Source organism: Strigops habroptila, chromosome 1 (genome assembly GCF_004027225.2).
Source record: "Strigops habroptila isolate Jane chromosome 1, bStrHab1.2.pri, whole genome shotgun sequence".
In the NCBI taxonomy this organism is placed as follows: Eukaryota; Metazoa; Chordata; class Aves; order Psittaciformes; family Psittacidae; genus Strigops; species Strigops habroptila.
Window position 1 is genome coordinate 96,519,583 of NC_044277.2, and position 22,663 is coordinate 96,542,245.

Consider the following 22,663-nt stretch of genomic DNA (forward strand, 5'->3'; position numbering starts at 1 on the left):
TTGATGAAAGATATGTTTCCCAGAGCATTTCCATCACTGTAATGAATCCTAGAGTTTAGAATAAATTTTTCTTTTGAAGCAATGAATTCTAGCTGTATTGGTTTGCTTTTTCTACATTGCTGGAGCCAGCTTTCATGCTTGAATTGTGACATAATGGATTTTGAATATGGCTGTTCCCTATGACTTCTTCATATCTTTGGTGCTTAGAACTTAATTATTAATCAGAAGTATCTCATATTGAAAGTCTTTTCCAGAAGTTTTTTGACATAACTTGCCCTGTTTTGTTCTTGGCTGTATGATTATTGTCATTGTATGTAATGGCAAGAAACAAACACTTTTTGTACGCTTTTGCTGGAAGTGAGTAGTTATTTACATAGTCTCCATCATTAGCCATGATTTAAGTGTCAGTAGCATGTAAAAATATCTGTATTCAGAATGATTGATTTCTGATGGGTTTTTTTTTTGTTTCTTTTCTTTCTTCTAACAGAAAGCCATTTCATCTCCAACTGTATCACGCCTTACAGATACATCAAAATTCACTGGTTCTCACAAAGAGAGATTTGATCCCAGTGGGAAAGGAAAAGGCAAAGCTGGCCGAGAAGATCTGGTGGATGATTCAGGATATGTATCTGGCTATAAGCATGCAGGCACATATGATCATAAAGTACAAGGAAGCAAGTAAGGTTGAGGGTTTACAATACAGAGGGAGAAAGAGATGGGGAAAGAGAATATATTTGTAAGAATGATGTAGATGAATCCCATATGTTTTGGTTATTGTGAATGCTTAAGACTATGTTGTCAAGAAGTTGTTTTCAGGAACTGGAACTGATTTCAACATCTGCTGAGCTACTTGCAGCACAACGCCACTTCATTACATTCCTCATGTGTATATTGGCAAAAATAAACATATAGGTACAAAAATTACATCATTTTGCTGAGCTTTAGACACAAAAAAAAACCCCAAACCAAACCACCTACAAAATTCAAGAGCAGTTATCCACACTTTGTCAATTCAAGCAAAAGATTTCAAACATTCCTAAATGTCTAGTTGCCCTGAGAATGTCAAAGAGAACCTCTTGAAAAGAGGATCTTTCATAGCAGCCTTTCTGAAGAGTATCCCATTATTTTATGCAGTTTGATTTGACTATTGGTTTTGGGCTTTTTAAAAATGTCTTACATGGGATATGGCACTTTCCTTAAAACATTCAACAGTATGCTATTGGGGAGTAAGTGGTGGTAACATACAAGGTTCTAGCCTATAAATGTCATACACCACTCATGAAAAACTGAAAAAAACCCCCATCCCTAGTTCTAGGACAATATAGTTCTAAAGTATTTCATGTCAACAGAAAGAGGTGGAAAATACCAGCCCTTACTTTCCTCCCTATAATCTGTGCTTGTTACTGTATGTACTGTAGCATGGTTCTGACTGGCTGGATTTGGATGGAGCTATTGTACTAAACTGAGAGGTGAGGAACAAGACATTAATAAGAAAGTCTATTAAAGCTTTTTGTAGTCTGTTTTCAAGTTTGCACTGCCTCACATTTGAAATGAAGGGGGCATTAAACTAATAATGCTTTAAAATATTGATTATGACTAAATACTGCCAATCAGATTGCTATTAAGTGAATGTTATTATGCACATACATGGCCACATATTCCCTTTAAGGTATAACATATGTAAAGAAAGTTTACAGCCCATTGGAATAAGGACATTTACAATTAATATCCATGTAATCAGGTGCAGTTTGCCTACAAGAATATACTATTATGACTGGGACACATTTTATGTTAGATTTGTTTGAAGCCAAGGGAGTTGATTCTTTGTTCACTTTTGCTGCCTGACTTGAGAGTAATAATATTGATGGGAATGGCTTTCCACTGCTATGGAAGGAGAACCAATTCCACAGGTTTAAGGTACAAGCAGCTGAGTGTGAGCTGCCTGGGGCCCAGAATGCCAAAACACCTTAATAGGAATAAAAAAAACTCATTTTTTATATTGGGTAAAAAGGAGAGAAAAGGCTGTTCCAATTTTCTGCAAGAGCTGAACATGTACCCTAATGTATTACTATGCTTCTCTAAAATTATGAATGATTTTCAGTATTCAAAACCAGCTGCTAGCAGTTCTGCTTTGCTTTCTTTCAAAAAGAGCTCATGCACTGATTTTCATGTTTGACTCTGAATAAAGGTTAATAAATTTATATAAGCTCTCTCCCAACACATATCAGCATCCCATTCAGAATATATAAAATTTAGTGAGCACTGTGTGCTGTCCTGTGCCATGCAGGTCAACAATCTGTATTTGGTCAATGTCCAGAAACAGAGCATTGGTTTTCAGCCCTTGAAGTGTTCATGTTTTGTTTTTCTGACATAGAATGGTAGCTTTTATTGTTACTTTGCCTTCAATTACCCTTTGAGCCCATGTATCAGCCTGAAACCAAAGCAACAACAGCAAAGGCAAGGACTTCCTTGTGAACTTGGAGATTGTTTTTGTTTGTTTATAACTTACTTTGGGTTTTGTTTCGAAGAGGGAGGGAAGCTTGCCAAAAACTCAGCACATGTTCTTGTAAAGATTTAAATAGCTTTCCCATAGTTGGCTCTGGTTACCTGGAAAGATTTTTTTATGTATGTAAGGATGCTCAGGATGAGAAGCATCCAGCTTTGTGAAGCCTTTCCTAGAGTTACCCACTGTTCTTGATAAATTTCCGTGGAATGAAGGGTTATCAACTCCTGTGTTGCACTGGTGACCTGTCACACTCTGAGACAGAAGATTGCATGCTGTGATATCAACAAATTATTCTAGCATGGTAGTGAACTGCCTAAATATAGAGAACCTTCTTCCACATCACTGGTGCCTGCGCACCTGAAGAAGGCTCCAGATTAGTCCTAGGTTTTATGAATAAAAAGGCTAAGCCTCTGACCTTTGATAAATCCTTTGGCTAAGTTACAGGCAAAACCACTGTCCCTGTTCTTCCCATTGACTAGAAGACATGACTCATAACTCACTGATAACTGAAAAAATCTGGACCCAGCCTGAATGGTGAAGTCCAGTCTACTGCAGAGCCCTTTCAACATGCTGTTTGTTGCTAGCTAGCTGCCTTGTGTGGCACGTCAGGTGACACTTAACCTGAGCTGCACAAGCTCAGGAAAGCAACAGGCTTTCTCAAGTATACAAATGCTGAGTGTCAGTAATGCCAGACTGTTGCTACATAGGCATGATTTACTGGGAAGGTTTTAAAGTCTAATTAGGTTTTAAGTTGCTAGTTCATAGTGTGAGAGAGACCAGTGCACTCATGAGATAAAAGGCATGCAAAGGATTGAGAGCGAGGACAGATCCAAGCTGACACTGACTAGAAATTGAGCTACTGTTTGTTTAGAAGAGGCCAATAGAACTAGCTAGGGTTCTGCCAGAGTTTACTTGGCATTATTTGTATAGTATAAAATCCCTACCATGAACTAAAGCACTACGTATGGACCTGATGCAGAGTTTTTTGAAATGCTTTCAGTTGTGTCGAAGCTTTGGGTCAGGACCTGAGAAGATGCTTCAGATAGCAGTATTTCATTTTGAGGAACACACTTTATTTCTTCTTCATTTCTACAGTTAGTTTTAAAATTCAATCAAATAGATGCATGAAAAGAGGTCGGTCTAATATGACACTGACAAATAGAAGTTGTGGCTGAAAAGTACTTTGGAAAGATTTTTTTCCATTTTACTACAGTTGGTGTGGAAGATAAAGGCTGTGAATAAAAGAACCACATGCAGCTGTGTATGAGGGGTTCAGTCAGCTACTTCATCTGTTACTTTTGCACTGAGATCTGCAGCAAATTGGAAACCTAAATACTAGCTTGAATGTTAGCCGTTAAGTTCTAGGCCTGCTTGGAAATGAGGCAAAGTATGTTTTCTAGTTCATCTGCCATTCACTCAACTTTCAGGACAGCAAGTACAGCTGATGCCTCAATGACAAGGGGAAGGGATAGCTCAGGAGGTGACCTATTTTCAAGCTGAACTATTGTAGAGCATATGCTCTTCCTGTGCACCATACTCCAGACTAACTAAATATCGTGTCTGAAGTAAAGACATGGGCACCTAATAAGGTTTACACTCATCTCCTTTTTTTTTTTTGGCATCTCAACTCATTACATCTGACTTTCTTGTCTGATTACCAGCATCTTATACTATGTAGCACTCTTCTACACGACATCTTCTGTAGAACCCTTCCTAATTATCTTTGCTTTCATGCTTTCATTACTGCTGAACATGCTACCAGAAGAAATATAATCAGAAAGTTCAGGTAGCTTTCAGCAATAACTGCCTTAAAGAACAAATTCAAATGATACTGTTCATTTAAAATCAAACCCTTAAATACTATGGCAGTACATAATCGTACCTGTATCTCCACTTGAGGATTAATCTGACCATCAAAGCCTTTGGAAGATTGAGGACAAGAAATAAAAATCCTCAGTGAGGAAAAATCCTCACTGAGGATGCAGAATTTAAATTTTTCTTAGGATTTTCATATTAGTGCTTGCTTACTAATTCCCTCTAGTCACTCCATGTGCTTTAGTTACTTGTTGAGAGTTTTGCAACATACTTGTCAATATGGAAATATCAGAAACAAAACTATTGTCCTGCTTTTTGTCTCTATCAAAGCTATCACAAAAGAAGCAGGCATTAAAAAACATACTGTTTCAGCAGTCTTTTGTGAACAGTTATCATTACTTGTAACCAAATATTTGAACATTTGACAGTGGCCAAGATCTAGCCACTCTGGGGGTTTTTTTAGACCTACAGTATTCGTTGTCTCCTTTTCACTTTAGGGAAGGAAAGGGAGATTTCAGAAGTACTCACATGTCACAACTTGTGTTTTTCATCAGCATAGAGATTGTCTCTCAAAGATATTTTGGATTGCAGTATGATATTTTCCATATATTTTACTGACCTTACCTAAATTAAATATTTTTCTGACAACTTTTTGTCATTATAAAAAGCTTTGTTCATGAATTACCATTTCAGCCACCCATATTTTCTCTCTGTTGGCTCAGGTAATATTTTTTATGGTATCTGAAACTAGCCAGAACTAAAAGGCAAATGACTGCTATGGGTTTGGCTTGCAAGTGATAGGTATCTGTAACCTATCTGTGAGGTATCTGTGCATCTGTAACCATCTGTAGAGAAAATCCTTATATATCTTTCTCCAAAACCAAAACTATACTTGTAATCGATAGGTTTTTTTCCTTAAGGCTTGACATAGTTATAAAATATATTTTAATTCTTTGTGCCTGCATGTATGATATTCAAAACATAACCCTGCCTTTCAGTGATGCATGTATTCTGCGGGCATGTTCCTGTCATCCATGAATGAGAATTCTGTTTGCACTGGCCAAGAAACAAACCTTTTACCTTCATGACAGAGCAAATATAATGTGTTGCACTAGTACGTGTCTTCTTAACTGACTGTTAGTGTGTGTGCCAAAATAACTGCACCTTTGTGTACATTGTTTGTAGTGTGACTATTATGGTCTTGGTTCGTCTATTAGTTGGTAATAAGTAGTGTAATACGCAAGACTTGTACAGGTTGGTTTGTGTGTGCACATACTCTTTGGATCCAGCTAAGTAATTAAACCATATAGATGTTGATCCAAACCTCAGATCTTAACTAGGGCCAAACTCTAGTCCTGCAGCCAGTGCTGTTCAGCTTGGCCAGTTGATGACACTGCCATTCTCCCTCCATAGCATGAAGGTAAAGATCTAAGGAGGCTTTTATGTTTTTACAAGTTTACCCTGTCCCTATTTCTAGGGGAAGTCCCTTTTCAGCGATTCTAACATAGACATGATGTGACAAGATGTGTTTCTCCATAGTGAGGAAGTAGGAGTGAGAATGAAAGCAAGATTTCCCCTGAGTGCTCTCAAAATACCATTTAAAATTATGCCTTGCATGGGCCCTATGTTTTCCTTTGCCCCAGCTTTGTGAAGCAAGTTGGCACTCACTATGTATACATGCAGTTGTTCATCATCAGTAGGTATAAAGTCATGGTGTATTGAAGTCGGAACAGGAAACACGACTGTTATACAAGCCCGTGGACTTGAGTCTTACATAGACTTTTATAAAATTAAATACCTGAAGAATAATGACAGATCTCAAACTTGTGTGAAATTCTCACAGTCTGGAGTGCCTCAACTCGATACATGTATACCTCCTGTATTTGACTGCTGTATTTGGAGTATTTGCCCATAAAATAGTGTTTAGCTGTTCAGTTACTTATTCCGTGCAACCCCAAATGCCCATTTGGCTTACCTAATATAAGGTAGGAATGATGGACCGGGATGTTCTTTTTAAGTCTTGAGAATCCTAAAACTAGTGAGAGACCTTTAGTTGCATTAATGCTTGTCCATTAAACTCAAAAACAATGCTTTGAAAGATGTCCCAGCTAAGAATGGTGCTTCAGGAAGCTAAAGAATATGCAGATAGAAGCTTTACTTCGTAATTGTCCAAGTAACTTGTTTTTGCAGGGAGAAATAACTGTAATATATTGATATTTTTTCATGCTTTTAAAAATACATATAGAAAAGGTGGACTTTAAAACAAGTTTAAGATACAACTCTGTTGTCAGAAAAGATTTGAGTTGTCTTGTTTCATTCAAACTAATTGATCATCAACTCAAGGTAATCTTTGGCAACAGCGAGCCTCATAATAAATAAAAGAAAAAAACCCCAGCCTATTTACTAGGTATTCTTGACAGGCATTTGAAATACTGGTAGTCTGAAATTATTTTTGTTTGTAAATAAATTCTCTTTCATAATCATGCACATGTGTGTGCATACATGCACTACTTTGGGACATATTTATGAGTGGCAAGACTACAGAAGAGGCTTTTTTCCTTTTAATACCTTAGATTTGTAAATTGACATTGAAATGCCCAAGTGACTAACCTGATTTGGAAAAATGTTAAGCACCTACCATATTCAAATCGTTGCAGGTAAATAGCCAATGAATCAATTTTCAAATATGGTTATACAGCATCTCTTTTTGTTACTGTAAAGCTTATGGCACTGTATGAAGTGAGTTTTGTTGTAAGCATTTCTGAAGGTCTTAAAGATAAAGTTCATGGTAATTTACCCACCTTCAGTTACCTTTATTCAAGATTTTTCTACTACTTGGCCCATTTTTCAGAACATATCATGAACACAAATAAAATTACATTCAAGTTAATTAAAAATGTATCCCTAGAAGTACACTCATTCTTCATCCATCTTGATCCTTCATCCTTTGATCAGGAGCTATATTATCAATGAGCAACAAAATAAGAAAAAAGGTGGCAATCTGTATCCCCACAATGGTGAATTATTTTAAGATCTAGTTTACATCAGATGAATTTCTGTATGCTTGCATTTGCTCAAATGATTTTTTTTTTTTAAACAAAATAGTTAAATAATGTGAAATAATGCAGCCTGGGCTCTGTTAAATAAGGTTATATTAATGCAACTGAAATGCTGTATGTCTGTAATATTCATGCTAAATATATACTAGCTTTTTACAAAGGCTTTCTGTAACATCAGTTAACCTACAGTCTCTGATGTTCTGTATAAAATCCTGTTGGCAAACTGCTTTTGTTAGCGCTGTAGTGTATGAAATGGTAAGGTTATAGACAAAACAAGTTACAGGATGCAACAGAAGTGTGTTTTTGTTTATCTTTGCGCTGAGTTCAGAATATAGCAGCTTTGGCAAACTACTGCAGCAGAGAAAACGTTTTGTATAATGCTTATAATGCAAAGTAATTTGTCTTACATTCTGTAAAGCAGAGAAATCATCAATGTTGGATAAGTTTATTCAAGTTTTAGCAAAGGTTTTATGTTTCACAGATTTAAATATTAAAGGAGAAATATATATTTATATAGAAGTATAATTTTTGAATGTTTGAGGTTGGATTTATTCAGTCATGAACCATTTATTTATCCACATTATGCTTTATTCCTTTGCTAGCTTGTTTATCTGTCCATGCTATTCCAACATCTATTTCTAATTTGGTTTAGATGTTTTGATTCTTTGCTTGCACAAATATGGATGTACATGCTTTCTGGACCTGATCATAAAGTGTAGAGGCAAAACTGTTTTGTCCTTGATTACCTAGAGCACTAATAAAAATTTAATCATTAAATAGTTGTGATACAGAGATAGGTCTTGACATAGTCTTCCTTGGGTCACTGTACAGTATGATAGAAACTTTCAGTGAATTTTTCTATTTCTTGTTCCTATTTTCATTTGTCTTTCATCAACCAGGAAGCTGCTGTGTGCTAATAATTACCTGCAATATTTATAACTGCAGGCATTGCAAACATTAACATTCAGCTGTATTAGCCTACTGTGTTCACTGTGAAATTTTCAACATGGTAAAAATTTTACATGATCATTTAACCTTACAAGTTTACTTTTTTCATCACTAATTTAACACTGAAACCTTTTTTTTTTTTTTGGTCTTTATTGCGAATGAACTTGAGCATAGCATTGCTTAATCTTAACTATAATAGATAGACATATCCTAAGCAAAGATTTTTTAACCACTTGATGAAGGGGGCCAGGCACCATCCAGTGCAAAGCATACTGGGCAAAATCTTATCCCCACTGCAGTCAGTGCCAAAATTTTAACTGGTGTTAACAAAAACAGAACCATCATTACCAAGGGGTTAATATGCTTAGTAACCATGACAAGAGGTTATGGGGGAGCACAACAGTGATTCTCTATTTCCATATCTTTGTTTCTGTTAATTTAAAACTACTACTATTCAATCTTTAAAATAAGTAAAAGAAACTTGAAGGGGGGATCATATACTACTAGTTTGTATTAGTTTTTTTCAGGAAAAGGAAACAAATTTATATATATATATATGCTATATATTTTTACACTGTTTATTAATGCTAGAAAGTATTAAATGTATCACTTTATCAGTGTGAATGTTAAAGTAATGACAATGTTATGGATGTTTTAAACCTTTTAGAGTTGTCTTGTTAAATTCTAAACCCACATTAACAATGGAAAAGCTACTTTGTCTGCAACGTTATTGTTGATGTTTTAGGGAAAAAGTTCAAGTACAGCAGTTGTTCGATTAGCACTGTAAAAGCTTGGCTTGAAAAATCTGTAGTGAAACCCATATTGTAAACACCATTTTTTAAAGCATAGCTTCTCATAAAGTACATTACTGCTGTTACTGACTGTATAAGATTTTATCTTTAGTTGGTAAAGTGATCAATAAATGTGTTACTACATCAGTTCCTGGATTTCTTGAAGTAAATGGTATTGCTGATAAACTTTGTTACCAACAGTTATTTTACACTTCAGATGTTAAGCAATTCTTAATGAATGTATAAATTACACAAAATACTCTCTGAACCACTGTCCCTCTGGTTCTGGGCAGAATATATTTCTTCTTCACCATTTATTCAGCTAGTTGTAATAATGAGTAAAGCTGACCATTAACATTTTGAGAACTCTAGTATGATCCATGATGATGATCCACTAAATGAGATCTGTCAGGGATGAAACCATTTATTCCTAACTAATTAGTTAACATATGTTTGTCCTCAGTCTCAAAAACCTGAGTTTACTTCTCTTACCTTCCCAGTGGAGTTGAAAATGTTCTACTTCCAAGGAAAGTTATTTGCTACAATGAACATTGTTTTAAGGATGTTACTTTCAAAAGAAAATATAGACCTTTTATTCATAAATAACAGTATTCTTCAGCTTTCCAGTAGCAGTAACACCAAGATTTTTCAAGAAGCAGAAGACTGAAGTTACTTAATTAAACTCAGAACATCATAATAACATAATTAATAATGTGACAATAACTCAAGCACAGTGCTGCCCTAGAGATGTAGAGGTACTGGATTAGCAACTACAAGGGAACATAACTAAACAACTCACAGCTACACTGTCTCTCCTTTAATGGTTCTAACTGGAAGTGGTGGTCTCTGTGCTAACACACCAGACAACCTTCTTTAGAAATGCTTTTTAAGTGAAATTTAATAGAGTTGTGTCCTGAGGTAGCTTTTCTTCTTGCATGGAGACCACATACTGTTTGTAGTATGACTGCCAGATAAAGCCCCTTCTATCTCTGAGCATGTATGGTTACTGAAACTGTAAAAAAACCCGAATGAAACAGAATCTTCAGGGATTACTGAAGGATAAGTCAAAGATTTTTTTTTTTCCATTCAAAAAGCCTTTAAGGAGGGGGAGATAGTACCCCTTCTGTCCTATAAGAATATAAGACACTAAAATCTGTATTTTCAAAAGAGTTGAGGTTTTATTATCTTCCTGTAGAGCCTTTAGAAATGCCCACTGAACCCTAAACACCACTTAAGCATCATGACCTTAAAATAAAAAATAAAAAAACATCTGCCAGGATGTATTCTCTTTACTCCAGGAATAGAATTATTTAGGCTCACTTTTGTCTATGTATAGCTACTGTTGCATACTGTAGATTGTGCATGTAAAGGTAGTCCTATTGAGATGGGACTGACACAGTGCCACCTAACTATTGCTGGCTTTCTGTTCCAAGCATTCAGGACTGACTACTCAAATCAGCATCAGCTAGGTCTACTACTATCACGTCCATGCCAAATGCAGCTGACCTCTCCCAGTTCTACCAGGTATCTACCACAGCCAGGACTGCATGGAGAAAGGCAGAGCAGGGAAAGGTGGGGGGAAAAAAAGCTATCTCTGCCAAATGAAAGCCTTCAGGGGACTCATAAAACCTAGTTTTCTAGTTAGACTTTTTATTGTTTCCTCAGCTTCGCATTTAACTCGCTGCACTGCTTTATTAATAATGTAAACTAATCCAGGCTCATTGAAATTTACTGCTTTGGTTCATATTCCAACCTGAAGTTCATTCCAGGTCTCCATCACTTTATTTCCAAAACTGTGAACTCCAGAGATTACACAACTATCCGTGGGTCACTTAAGGGCTGCAGGGGTTTTCAGGAATGAATACAGGAATATAAGGAGTGGCAGGGATAGTAGGAAAGAACAGCCAACTGGGGCTGCTGGAATGAATCTTGCTTCCAGCTAGTGCAAGAGTGTCTTTCCTCTTCAGTGGAGACAAGCTAGTCAAATGGAGCATCGGTTTTACCCCCTCATTGGAATGAAAACAAAAAACTGTTATCATCTATTGTATCATTACTGTAGCAACAAGGCTTTTTTTTTTTTCTGTAACGATCCCTGATACTACATTATACTATAGAAAATAAAATACAGGTTTTAATCCCATTTTTACTTGAGTTCCATGACCACTGTAATAACAAGGATAATTTTGTATGCGGAACAGAAACTGGCTAGCATGGAATATTTTGTCTGAGTCAGCCACCTAAACTGCTTGGGTACCTGGGATCGTCTAATTAAGTGCTTTTATTGTAATGGGTAAGACTAGATACTCCTGTGTACATATGTGCATATGGACATCTAAGTGCATACGAACGTCTAATTGCCATCAACTGAAGTCAGACCATGGGTCACAATCGCCAATGGTACCTGTGGTGCCAGCAACCAAGAGTGCGTGAGGCTTTGTGTCAGAAACTGGATCCAGTGCGGGGATGTATACTACCATGTGACTACTAGCAAATATCAAGCTGAACCTACTCAGCAAGTAGGCGAAGAGGCTTTAGCCTCAGTTACCAAAGCAGCTGTAAGACTGGGCCAGATATGTGTATGTCTCTGAGACAACTAGAAGAGCATACTAGAGGGATCAGGCAGTCCAGTCCAACTACTGGGGAGATCACAAGGTCTGAAGGTGTGTGTCTCAAAGCAGGAGGCAACTGGAGATGTTAGAATCCAAAGGCAGGTTACTGAGCTGGCTGCACATCTAAGCCCAGTTACTCAAGAGATCCACAGTGTATGCTGGTGTGTGTAAGAGTGAGAGAGAACCGTACCAGCAGCTGAAGTGTAGCTGTGGCCCTCCTAGGCTTGCATGTACAGGTGCCAGCAGCAAGGGAAAAGAGGGATCCAGGTGATAGCTTTTCATAAACTTTCTGGGAGGAACTACATTGAATATATGCATTTTTCTCACTTACAAGTCTTCATCCTGATCAGCCAGAGACAGGCTATTGGTGCTGATTTTGGTTTTGTTGTTGTTGGCTTTGTTTTTATAACTGTTGAGTGTTTCTGGCTACATTGATCAACACTACTGGCATGAAACTTTGCCTTCTTTGCAGTGTTACTAACATCTCTTGTTGCCATATTGTTATGAAAAAGCTGATTCATTGTGTTTCTTAACTGACAATAACTCCAGTTAAACTGCTCAACTTGAGTCATGTGGCATGTGCATGTCTGCTAAGTCTTGGTAGAAATTAAAGTTCTGTAAATTAAAAAAAAACAGGCAACCAATTTTGCTCATTTCCCCAGCTAAATTAAATGATCTTTTTAATGTTTCCTTTTAGTAGTATTTTGGTCAGTTTAGTCGATTTTAGTACTATTTTGGTCAGTTTAGTCTATTTTAGTACTAATAATTTGAACTTCTACTTCAAAGCAAACTCTTTAAAGGCACATTTCTTATAAATTACTTAGTCATACAGTGATATCTATCCAATAAGAGTAGGTTCCACTTGTTGAAGTCGCTAAACCAAATGCAGTATAAAATATAAAAAATATAAATATGAAATTTATATATATAATGTTTAAATTTAAATATAGTGTTTCTTAAACTATAATTATATGTATTAGTATATATAAATATATATTTTTTAAAATGTATGTTTTCCATTATTTGAAGTTCTGGCTTTGCTCCAAGGCACTGTCACCAGCGTGAAGTGATTGCTAGTTGTCTTGCTTCTCCAAACTTCTCCTGCTCTACAAAGGGAGTATTGAAGAAACAGCAAAGGAAGTTGAACTTTGGACATAAATTAGCCTCAGATCTGCAGAGTATTTGTGAGAATGCTACACCCTTCTGAATGCTACATGAGTACCGCAGATCTCAGTAGGTACCTAACAAAGCCCATAGCCATCTTACACCAGCCTTGCCATTAAAAGTTGAACAAATTGTTACCCTCGCAGGAGATTCTGACTACAAGCCTTTGCAGTGAAGATAAGCCTGGAGCTCCTTCTGACTTATAAGTGTCTAGAGAAGAGTATAACTGGGGGGTAACAGCCTTTAAGAGGCAAGATAGATAGAAAGTGATGTTGGTGATGTCAGATACTAAGTAGTATTTTGCAGTATTAAATACTGCACAGATGGAGATAAACTGTATGACTTAATGCTTGGATGGGTTAAGTGACTTAGGGTTTGGGTGTGTTTTAACCCCAGAAGTGGAAAGGCAAGTAGTGGCCTGGCTTAAACTAGATTCTGTGTGATTACCATCAATGAGAGATAAAGTTAGATGCATCCTCTGGAGCTTTGCTGAAGCCTCATTCAAAGCTATTACAATGTAAAGCTGTGATTTTTATTGACTTCAGTGGGACATTCATTCATTCAATCATCACATTTTTGCTCCCCATGAGACTGAGGCAGATGCCAAAAGCTAATGCTGTATTTCTATTGTGCTTTACTCTTGGATTGGCAAATATAATATGCTTATAGAAAGTTAAGATTAGTTTTAATGGAGTAAATAAGGGATTGAAGGACAACAACAAAACCAAAAATAAGCAAAATAGTGGAAACTTCAGAGAAAAGAGTAGCAGAGAAAGCTGGTCACAGCAAAGTTAGAGAAGGCATACAAGAACCAGCCTGAGGACTACGCATTTAATAGAAAGGCCATCTGTACATGCCTGAAGCTAACTTTTTGATGGAATAAAGTGAGATGTTTCCATAAGCACTTAGAAACTTGTCACAAAATGTCTGTTACTGGTTTGAATCAGCATAAAGTTCAAAGGCTAGAAAGCCTTAAGAGGTTTAAAAGCTTGTCTATAACATACAAAACACAGTAGTCTTTCTGAAAAGACAGAACTCCTGCAACACAAGAATTGGCTAATTTGCAACTACTGCTGAATGCATCAGTGAAAAAGGAAATGTGTAAACAAGTACAGAGTTAAGGGGTTAGGTTTTTTTAATTGCAAGGACAGATGTGCTGGCACCTGGAAGAATGGTATTCACTTTATCAAATGAGCTGCTCAGTCTTCCGAGACAGTTGCCCTGTTGACCATCACCAGATGGATAAAAAAGAAGAACCTATTTCCAGCAGAAATACAAAACTAAGCAAGAATTTGTGCTTGGTTTTTTTTGTAAAACACTTGATCTACAATCTCCTTGACAGAAATCTCTATTAGGAAAACCCTCCAATATCACTTCATATGAAGATAGAAGTACCTACATTCCATGGAAAAATCCCATCTATTTAGATCTGATTTATTCCAGAACTACAGGAATTACACTTGGCCTTAAAATACTAAATTTACACAGGTTTAAATCTAGAAAAAAAGCTACAGTAAACAAGGCTGTTTTCTCCTCTGATTTTTATGGCTTATTATATTCCAGCCTTCTCACCTAAGGAATTTTCTATCTTCCTGTCCCTTCTTCTTATCCAGCCTACCTGAGCAGAGGACGCTTTCACCTGACAGCAGAACAGTGAGAGGCAGATGCTGAGTAAGATCCCAGCAAATGGTGGATCTTTCCATGTAGGACTGGCACACCATCACCACAGTCTTCTGACTGCTTACCAAATGAATGAAAACATTGGAAAGTCCTAAGCCTAGCATTGCAGAGAACAGGGTTCAGCAGATCTTATTTTTGCAAGCCAAAAAGGTACTGAGTAACAGAACAATATTAATTTCTGACAAGCAATCTAAGAAAAGGGAATCTTCATTAAAAGTCCATTTTAACATTTGAGATATATAATACACAATAATCAGATCTTATCAGATCTTTTTTCTAGTGCTTACCTGTCTGTCAGTTTTATTCTTTGCTCTTCACATACAGTTTCCATAGAGGCGACAAGTAATTTCTGCTTAGGCATTGATGTTGCAAGGATTAGGTTGTTCATTATTTTTCTGCAAAGCTGTGAAGTTTTTGATTCTCAGCAGGTCAGTTTGTTTTGTTGCACAATTTTCTATTGCTGAGCAATTCAGATGCGAAGAGTGTGTTTGAAGTCTCCTGAGCTTGCATGTGCTCCTCTGAAGAAGTGGATAATACATCTATTTCTAGTGAGTCTGGAAAAGAAAAAAAGACACTGTCATGTTAACAGAATATCCTCAGTTTAAAATTACTTTCAAAAATAAAGTCTATATTGTTGTGGTTTTGTTTTTTTTTTTTTTTAAGACTATGAAAATCCACTTAGTTTTTGAAACTGGGTCTGGAGATGATAAAAGTACTTCCAGACCAGTTCTGGGGTAGCTAGGTTTTTTATTTTGAAAAATGCTTAATTCTTCCAGTAAATTTTGCTCGCTCTAGAGTACTTTATATATTCTTCACAACTGCAAACAGTTCCATCACCTTGTGTACAAGTTACTAAATGTAAATGATTTTTGCTTAAAGAAAACAATGCATGTATGAACTCATTGAATAATTTAAATTTACAGAAGTGAAAAGACACTAGCTAAATACAATTGTATTCACGATTGTCCTGGTTTCAGCTGGGAGAGTTATATTTCTTCTTACTAGGTGGTACAGTGCTGTGATTTGGCTTTAGTCTGAGAACAATGCTGATGACATGCCGATGTTTTAGTTGTTTTAGCTTACCCCAACCAAGGACTCTTCAGTCTCTCATGATCTGCCAGTGAGGAGGGGCACAAGATGCCAGGAGAGAGCAGAAACAGGACATCTGACCAGAGCTAGGCAAAGGGGTATTCCATACCACAGCACATCATGCCCAGTATAGAAATTGTGGGGATTTACCCAGAAGGGACCGATCTCGGGTCAGACTGGGTATTGGTCAGCAGATGGTGAGTAATTGTATTGTGCATCACTTGTGTTTTCTGAGCTTTCATTTCTTTTTGTTATTGTTGTCGTTGTTCGCTATTATTGTCAGTATTGTTATAGCTAGTATGATTTCTATTATCATTATATTTTACTTAATTTCAATTATTGAACTGCTCTTATCTCAACTTACGGGTTATATATTCTTCTGATTCTTGTTCCCATCCCACACGGGGGTTTAAACCACAATAGTCCTTTTTTGCCGCCCAACTTGGGACCCAGAGGGTTGAGATAACAATGGAATTGACCAAAGCATGTTAAAATAAATTTGTTGTAAGCATTCATTGTATTGTAATAGTCATTGGTCACAATGTTGCCTCATTTGTTCTCAGAGTTCATGTGCGTGTGCTCCTTGGTAATACTGTTCTTGTCCTAAGTGCTCCCTGTGGTGATATCCATGGGGCTTGGGCCAAGTTTATAATTTTGTTGTACTTCGTAGTGCTGGGCTATGATAAGACTAAGAATCGCTGGTCATGAGACTATGTGGTATGTGCACTCGGTATTGTCGTCACCTTTGTCCCTCGGGAGCCATCTGTTGGGAACTATTAACAATTACACCTTTGGCCTTTTCTCCTTGCTGTGCCAACCGGTAACAGAAATATTTCCTATAGCTTCCTTTTTGCCTTTGTTCTGTCCTTTCTTTCCCCCTTCCTTCCTTCCAATATCCTTCTTCTCCTCCAGGATAATTACAGTAGTATCTGTGAATTTTAAATATTTTTAATATCCTTTGAATACCCATGAAACCAGCCTGGTTCTTTTGCTAGGAACCAGCATGCTATTGAACATGGTTCAGACCTTGCTTAGGGTTAATCAGCTACCTGTTGCTACTCCACCCCACCGTGATAAGCACTGTGGCTCCAAGAAGAAGAAGAGGGACTCAAACTCCAGTGACAAGCACTGCAGCTACTCAAGCCCTGGCAACAAGGATTTCAGCCACTTCAGTCTCCACAACAAGCACTGTATGACCAACTGATGATCAACTCTGGGAGTTTGAAGACAATCTTTCCCCCTCCGTCATTTCAGCTGTGGAAAAACTGCGCTGGGAGTTCCAGCAATTTAGAGATGATATATCCTGCTCCCCACTTGTACAGACCCGCATCTCAGCTATATAGGCACCTGTCATCAAGAGGGAGGATATAGAAGGTACACGCCACAGAGTACCCTGTGGTTTTATCTGCAGGATCACAGAGAGGACATGACGAAGTGGGATTGAAAACCTACCTTAATTCTAGAGGAACAAGTACGTGAATTGCAAGGATCCCCCCTCCTGGGAATCCTCCCAGGAAAACTGCTGCTCCAAACTCTGGTGGGCAGTTTCCCAGATATAGTGGAAGAGGTGATTTTACTCCAATTCCTATGAACAGGAATTCTAATCCCTTTTTACAAGAAGTAAGTGAAGAATCTTATGATCACTATTATAGGGGCCCTGCCTCCAGACATGTTGAGGAGAAGGACAACTGGGTTTACTGGATTGTGTGGATCAGATGGCCTGGCATATCAGTCCCACCAGAGTATAAAGGCTCTAGTTGACACTGGTGCATAGTGTACCTTCATGCCATCAAGCTATCGAGGGGCTTAGCAAGGGGGAGAAAGAATATCAAGACTTAGTTTCAACTGTATAAAATATCTTCACTGCCAAGTCTTAGTGAGTTCTTTTCACATGGTTTCATGCAAACAATATTTAAGACTTTCAACTGTACTATTCTTCCTGATTCTCTAAATTGGTGAAAGCTAAATCTAAACTAGATTGCCACTAATGATTATTGATACCATATGTTAAAGTAAGAACTCTTTATGATGTTGCTAAAAACAACTGGAAGTTAAACAGAAAGGTATGAATTAAGACGTATTTTGTTGCTAGACAAAGTACCTGGAGTGTGAGTTATCTTTTCAAAAACAAGCAAATACTGTATTTCATGGACCTGTGAAAAGCTGAATCTTTGGAGGGAGAGTTAAAGAGTCCACTAGGTGGTGCATAAGGCATAGAGGAAAAAAGAATCTGCTAAATAGACAAAAGGATTTTTCTCCTAAAGAAGAGCAGGGAGCGTGTGAACTGCCAAATATCTGACATATGCCATTGAGCTGGAACTCAAAGGTCACATCCATTTCTCCTATCACACAGGAGGAAGGAAGCACAGGGGCTTGTTCTGTGTCATTTCCCCTGCAAGATGTGTGTCCATTATGTCCCTGAGGACTGTGGAGTAGAAGGGATTTAGCAATCTTAACTGAACTGTGAATCAATATCTAGCAGACTGTATGACCCCTTCTATCTATAGTTTTGTTATATGTTCTTTTTATTCATGCATTCAGCACAGTATTAGCTCAGGATCCTTTTTCATGCAGCCCATGTGCATCTCTTCCACAACACTATCTCCAGTTATTAGCCAAATTACTTAATATTCACCTAATCCATTACCTCGCTATGATGCTGAAGTACTCTCAGGCACAATACCTGCTAAGCGAGAGGCACTTTTTGGCCAGTCTGTATGCAACTCAGAGCCAGCCACAAGAGGTATATGTAATGGCTAAAGACTGCAATCTATTCTTCAGTAAAGACACCAATTAGAAAGCTCAAAAAATCCATCTACTAGAAGGCTGAATTTTATTTCCATATCTCCTAGAAATACTGACAGACGCAGAATAATAAATGAAGTAGAAAACAACCATAAACAGCCATAAACACATATTTCTTATATAGAAGATAGAAGAATAATTGGTACCATGGTAATCAACACCTTAGACAAAGTAAGCAAAAGAATGAAAGTGCTAAAATTAATATCTGGATGGGTTGTAAAATTAGTCTGAACAGAAATTTAATTATAAGCTTCATATTCATCTTCAAGTTTTAGATTTGGGTCTTTTTTAGACAAATCCTTAGTCTTACTTTCTGAAAATATAAATTTGCTACTTCTTTTTCAGGCCTTGTTTACTGTTAAGATGTTTAGCTGGTGAAACGTTAGACAAATATTTATACTGTAGCAAAGGAAAAAAGAAAGATAGATTTGCTATCAAATAACTACAGAGAATATAATATATGGATATACAATAGAATATGTAAGAGACAAGAATGCTAAATCACAGAGTCAATCTGCATTTTCCAAGCATGGCAAAATAAAATGTGGCATTTTTTTTTAATAGGACTAACATTTGGCTTTTCAAACTTGAGAGACTGACCAAGTATTCCATGTTTATTGATTGTTTGGGATTACAAGAAAACTAGGTGATAACAGACTGATAATTTTCTAATTTTATACTACACTGTCTTTTTCCATTTCTCCATAGACTACCAACAGAGTGCGTTGCATTATTTTCTTACAGCATGTAGTGTTAGCATTACTGCTGTTAAAAAATGCTTTCTGTTGATTCAGAGCATAAGTATACTGTACTCATGGTAAAACACTAATATAATCTTCAGCAGTTTCTACTACACTGATATTTCGTATTCTAGGCATAAGGATTTAATGCAAAATTCCAAACAAGTTCCAAATACAGGTGACTAAATAAAATGCTAATATCTCATGCCGTCTGGGGGTTTTATTTGTTAAGCACCAAGAGCTAATTCTTACAAGGTATTACATATATCATTCTAATCAATGGAACTTGAAAGCTTGCATTCTTTAAGGAATCAAGATCCTAGTATTTACAGTTGCATAGGAAGTGTTACGAAAGGTAATCTTTTCCTAACATTAGCTGAAATTCCTATTGCAAAGGTATGGATATATCTAACAAATTGTGTTCAGAAACATGCTGGTTAAAATGATTTCTTTCCCCCACTCCTTTTTTTATTTCTTTTTCCCCAGAGGAAAATTCTAGAATTCTGAAGATGCCAGCATTTTTGCAGTGTTTCATCTTAGATCCCATAACTATAAGGACATGTGTTTAGTAAGCAAGACTGTATACCCTTTTGCCAATGAAATGGTACAAAATGCTAGGAAATAAATTCTATAAGAAAGTTCTTTCAAGATCACAGATCTTTTTGCTGTCATCTTTGATATTTATCATGGACTAATAAGAATCTTTAAGTGCTCTTGCAACCTCTTCTTTCAAACTTTTGCTTTGAACTGTAACTCTCTAAAGCCAGTACACAAACTTACTCTATCTCTGCCCAAAAACTCACAGAGAACAGCACAGTCTCCATGCAAGTCTATCATCTATTGCAATGAAACCTCAATCTCTCTCCTTACAGAGATAGGAAGTATCAGGAAAAAAATCAAGAGGATTGCTAAAAATTCAGGACCCAATCATCTTCAACTTACAGTTTTGCCCAGAGAAGCTGTGGCTACCCCATCCCTGGAAGTGTTCAAAACCAGATTGGACGGGGTGTTGAGCAAGCTGGTCTAGTGGAAAATGTCTATGCCCATGCAAGGGGTTTGGAACTAGATGATCTTTAAGCTACCTTTCAACTCTAACCATTCTATGATTCTATCATTAACTGGCAAAGCAGATATATAAGAAGACCTTGGTATGCCAACTGTGAAACACTTTCTGCACTGGTCTCCTTTTCCATGCAATTCTACTTCATTTATTAGCAATGGAAATGTCAGTTCTACTATCTAAAATAGTAAAGAAAAAGCTGGTAGTAGAAACACTTTGATCCCAAATAGTATGAAGCTGCTGACCTTCAAGCAATAAAAAAAAAGAAAAGCCCTGTACATGTTTGACAAGTAAAAGAAGATTCACCTGGAAATAAGTATTTGAAAGAAGAGCCTATTTTGGTTTTTAGTTCTGGCAAAGCAGGTGGTGTCAGGCTGCTCAGTTCAATTGTGCCCTATGTTACAAGTTAAACTTGCAAAAGTCATGAGAGAGATGTCATCAATTCAGCTGATCCCAGCTTTGTAAATACCGTTGTAGCTACCATTAACAGTGGGAAAAAATTTTATGACTCCACATCAAAAATAAAACCAAAGCATTAAGGAAACAGATAAGAAAGGTATAGACAAGGCCAAACTAACAACGCAAGGCAAGATTATTCCAACAATAGCACAATGTATCTCAGTTGTAACCTGAAATGCTCCCAGTTCTGAGCAAGTAGTAGGCTGACAACATTAAAAAGGTGAATACTGCAGAAAGAAGTTCAGACATTTAATATCATTTCATCTGTACCCAAAAAAAGGTTATTTCTATAAGCCTATACTTGTACAGGTGCAAGGTTTCTTTATGAAATCTCTAGTTGCAAAAAGCCAATGGCAATACGAACTTATTTATTACCATGTTGCTAACATACTTGGCAGGTGGGTCCAATCTCAGACTTCTAGTTCTTTAACATTTATGCTATCGGTTTTGTAGAGACCAAGAAAATAACATTCGAAAATTTAAAAACATAAAAATAAATTGACTGTAAGTACCAAACATGCATGTCTTTCTTAAAATTATGTCTCAAACAACTGTATAATCAGCAGCTGCCTTCATCACTTGAAAGTAAAATCATAAAAATAGCAAACAACTCACATATTAACCCAAATGCAGAACTTTAAGATATTATTATTACTGTTGCTGTTATCATCATCATCATCATCATCATTATCATTATTCTCATTTAAGAAATTTAAAATTTAAAGTCTCCCTGACTGTGACAGGGGGATTGGAACTAGGTGAGCTTTAAGATCCCTTCCAACCCAAACCAATATTCTGTTATTGTATGATCTGCACAAATCTCAATCTCACAAAAGCCAGAGAAATTATGCTATCTTCCCTTTATCCACAACTTTATTTACCAAGCTATTGGGAGTTTTCCTGGAGATTTCACAAAACATATATATCTAAGATTACCTAATTATATTGCTTTTCATTATTAGTTTGGCCTTGTCTACACCTTTTTTATATCTTTCCTTATGCTTTGGTTTATTTTTGACGTGTAGTCATACAATTGTATTTCCCCTTCCTGAGTGCAAAGATCACAACACTGCTAAATTGAAAAACTCATTGCAAGTTATCAATTGCATTATGCCTGTGTTTATGTGAGCATACATATAAAAAAAGATATAGTTATAAAAATAAATTTCACATAAATATGTAAAGACAAAATACTAAAATGATTATACTTGTAATTGCTATAATCTAGTACTGTATCTTGATATTACAAAACAATGGTACCAAAACTGACATGCAAAACATGATACAAAATTGTTATTATTGCCAGAAGAGTGCTGAAAGGTACAATATACAGTTACATGAATACCAAGAACCAACACAATGGAAATTTAAATGCAACTGAACTACACTCAAACCAAGTATTTCAAAACAGCAAAACCATTCTCAATACATCAGAAATCCTTTCTTCATTTGCTAACCAGTGCTTACAAACCAAATGTAACCAAAATGCTTACAAATCCATTCCAGGTTTAGAAACAAGGTAGAAGCAACATAGGATGCTGATGTTGAATGTTTTAATGAGTTCGCAAGTGAAAAATAAGTATCAAGAGACTACCTGAAAATACATGATGCCAACAGAAAAGGTATCCACCCCGAAAAGTAACTTATGCACGAGCAACTGACAAGGCTTATTAGATGCATCAAAGGTCCTGTCTATGATGTTGAGCATACTACAAAACAGATATTTTTAAGCGAGACATGCGATGTACCGGGAACATTCTAGCCACTGAAGCATGAAGCTGTGTGTATACCAGTTCACCACACTGAGAAGCAGCAGTACTATAATTATGTGTAATTATCTTTCCAAAATACTTGAGAAAAATTTAGTTGGTGAGTGAAGTCTTGTAGATTTTCTAAGTGTTTCCAGACTTCACTGTGAATTTTTCTGACCTCACCTAA

General features: G+C 36.7%; 1 protein-coding gene across 2 annotated transcripts in view; it reads left to right on the plus strand.

Moving 5' to 3' along the window:
• TPPP (tubulin polymerization promoting protein) overlaps nt 1-9,266 on the plus strand; it is a 54,136-nt gene extending 44,870 nt beyond the window's left edge. Inside the window, exon 5 of one of the 2 annotated variants that reach the window (XR_003993538.1) lies at nt 488-791. Coding sequence is in view for 1 of the 2 variants with exons in the window: in XM_030499830.1 (XP_030355690.1) it covers nt 488-682 (195 nt within the window). In the remaining variant the exon portion in view is untranslated. Of the gene's footprint in view, nt 1-487 lie in introns of both variants that reach the window. The other variant, XM_030499830.1, reaches the window with a different exon arrangement.
• Nucleotides 9,267-22,663: the final 13,397 nt, after the last annotated feature.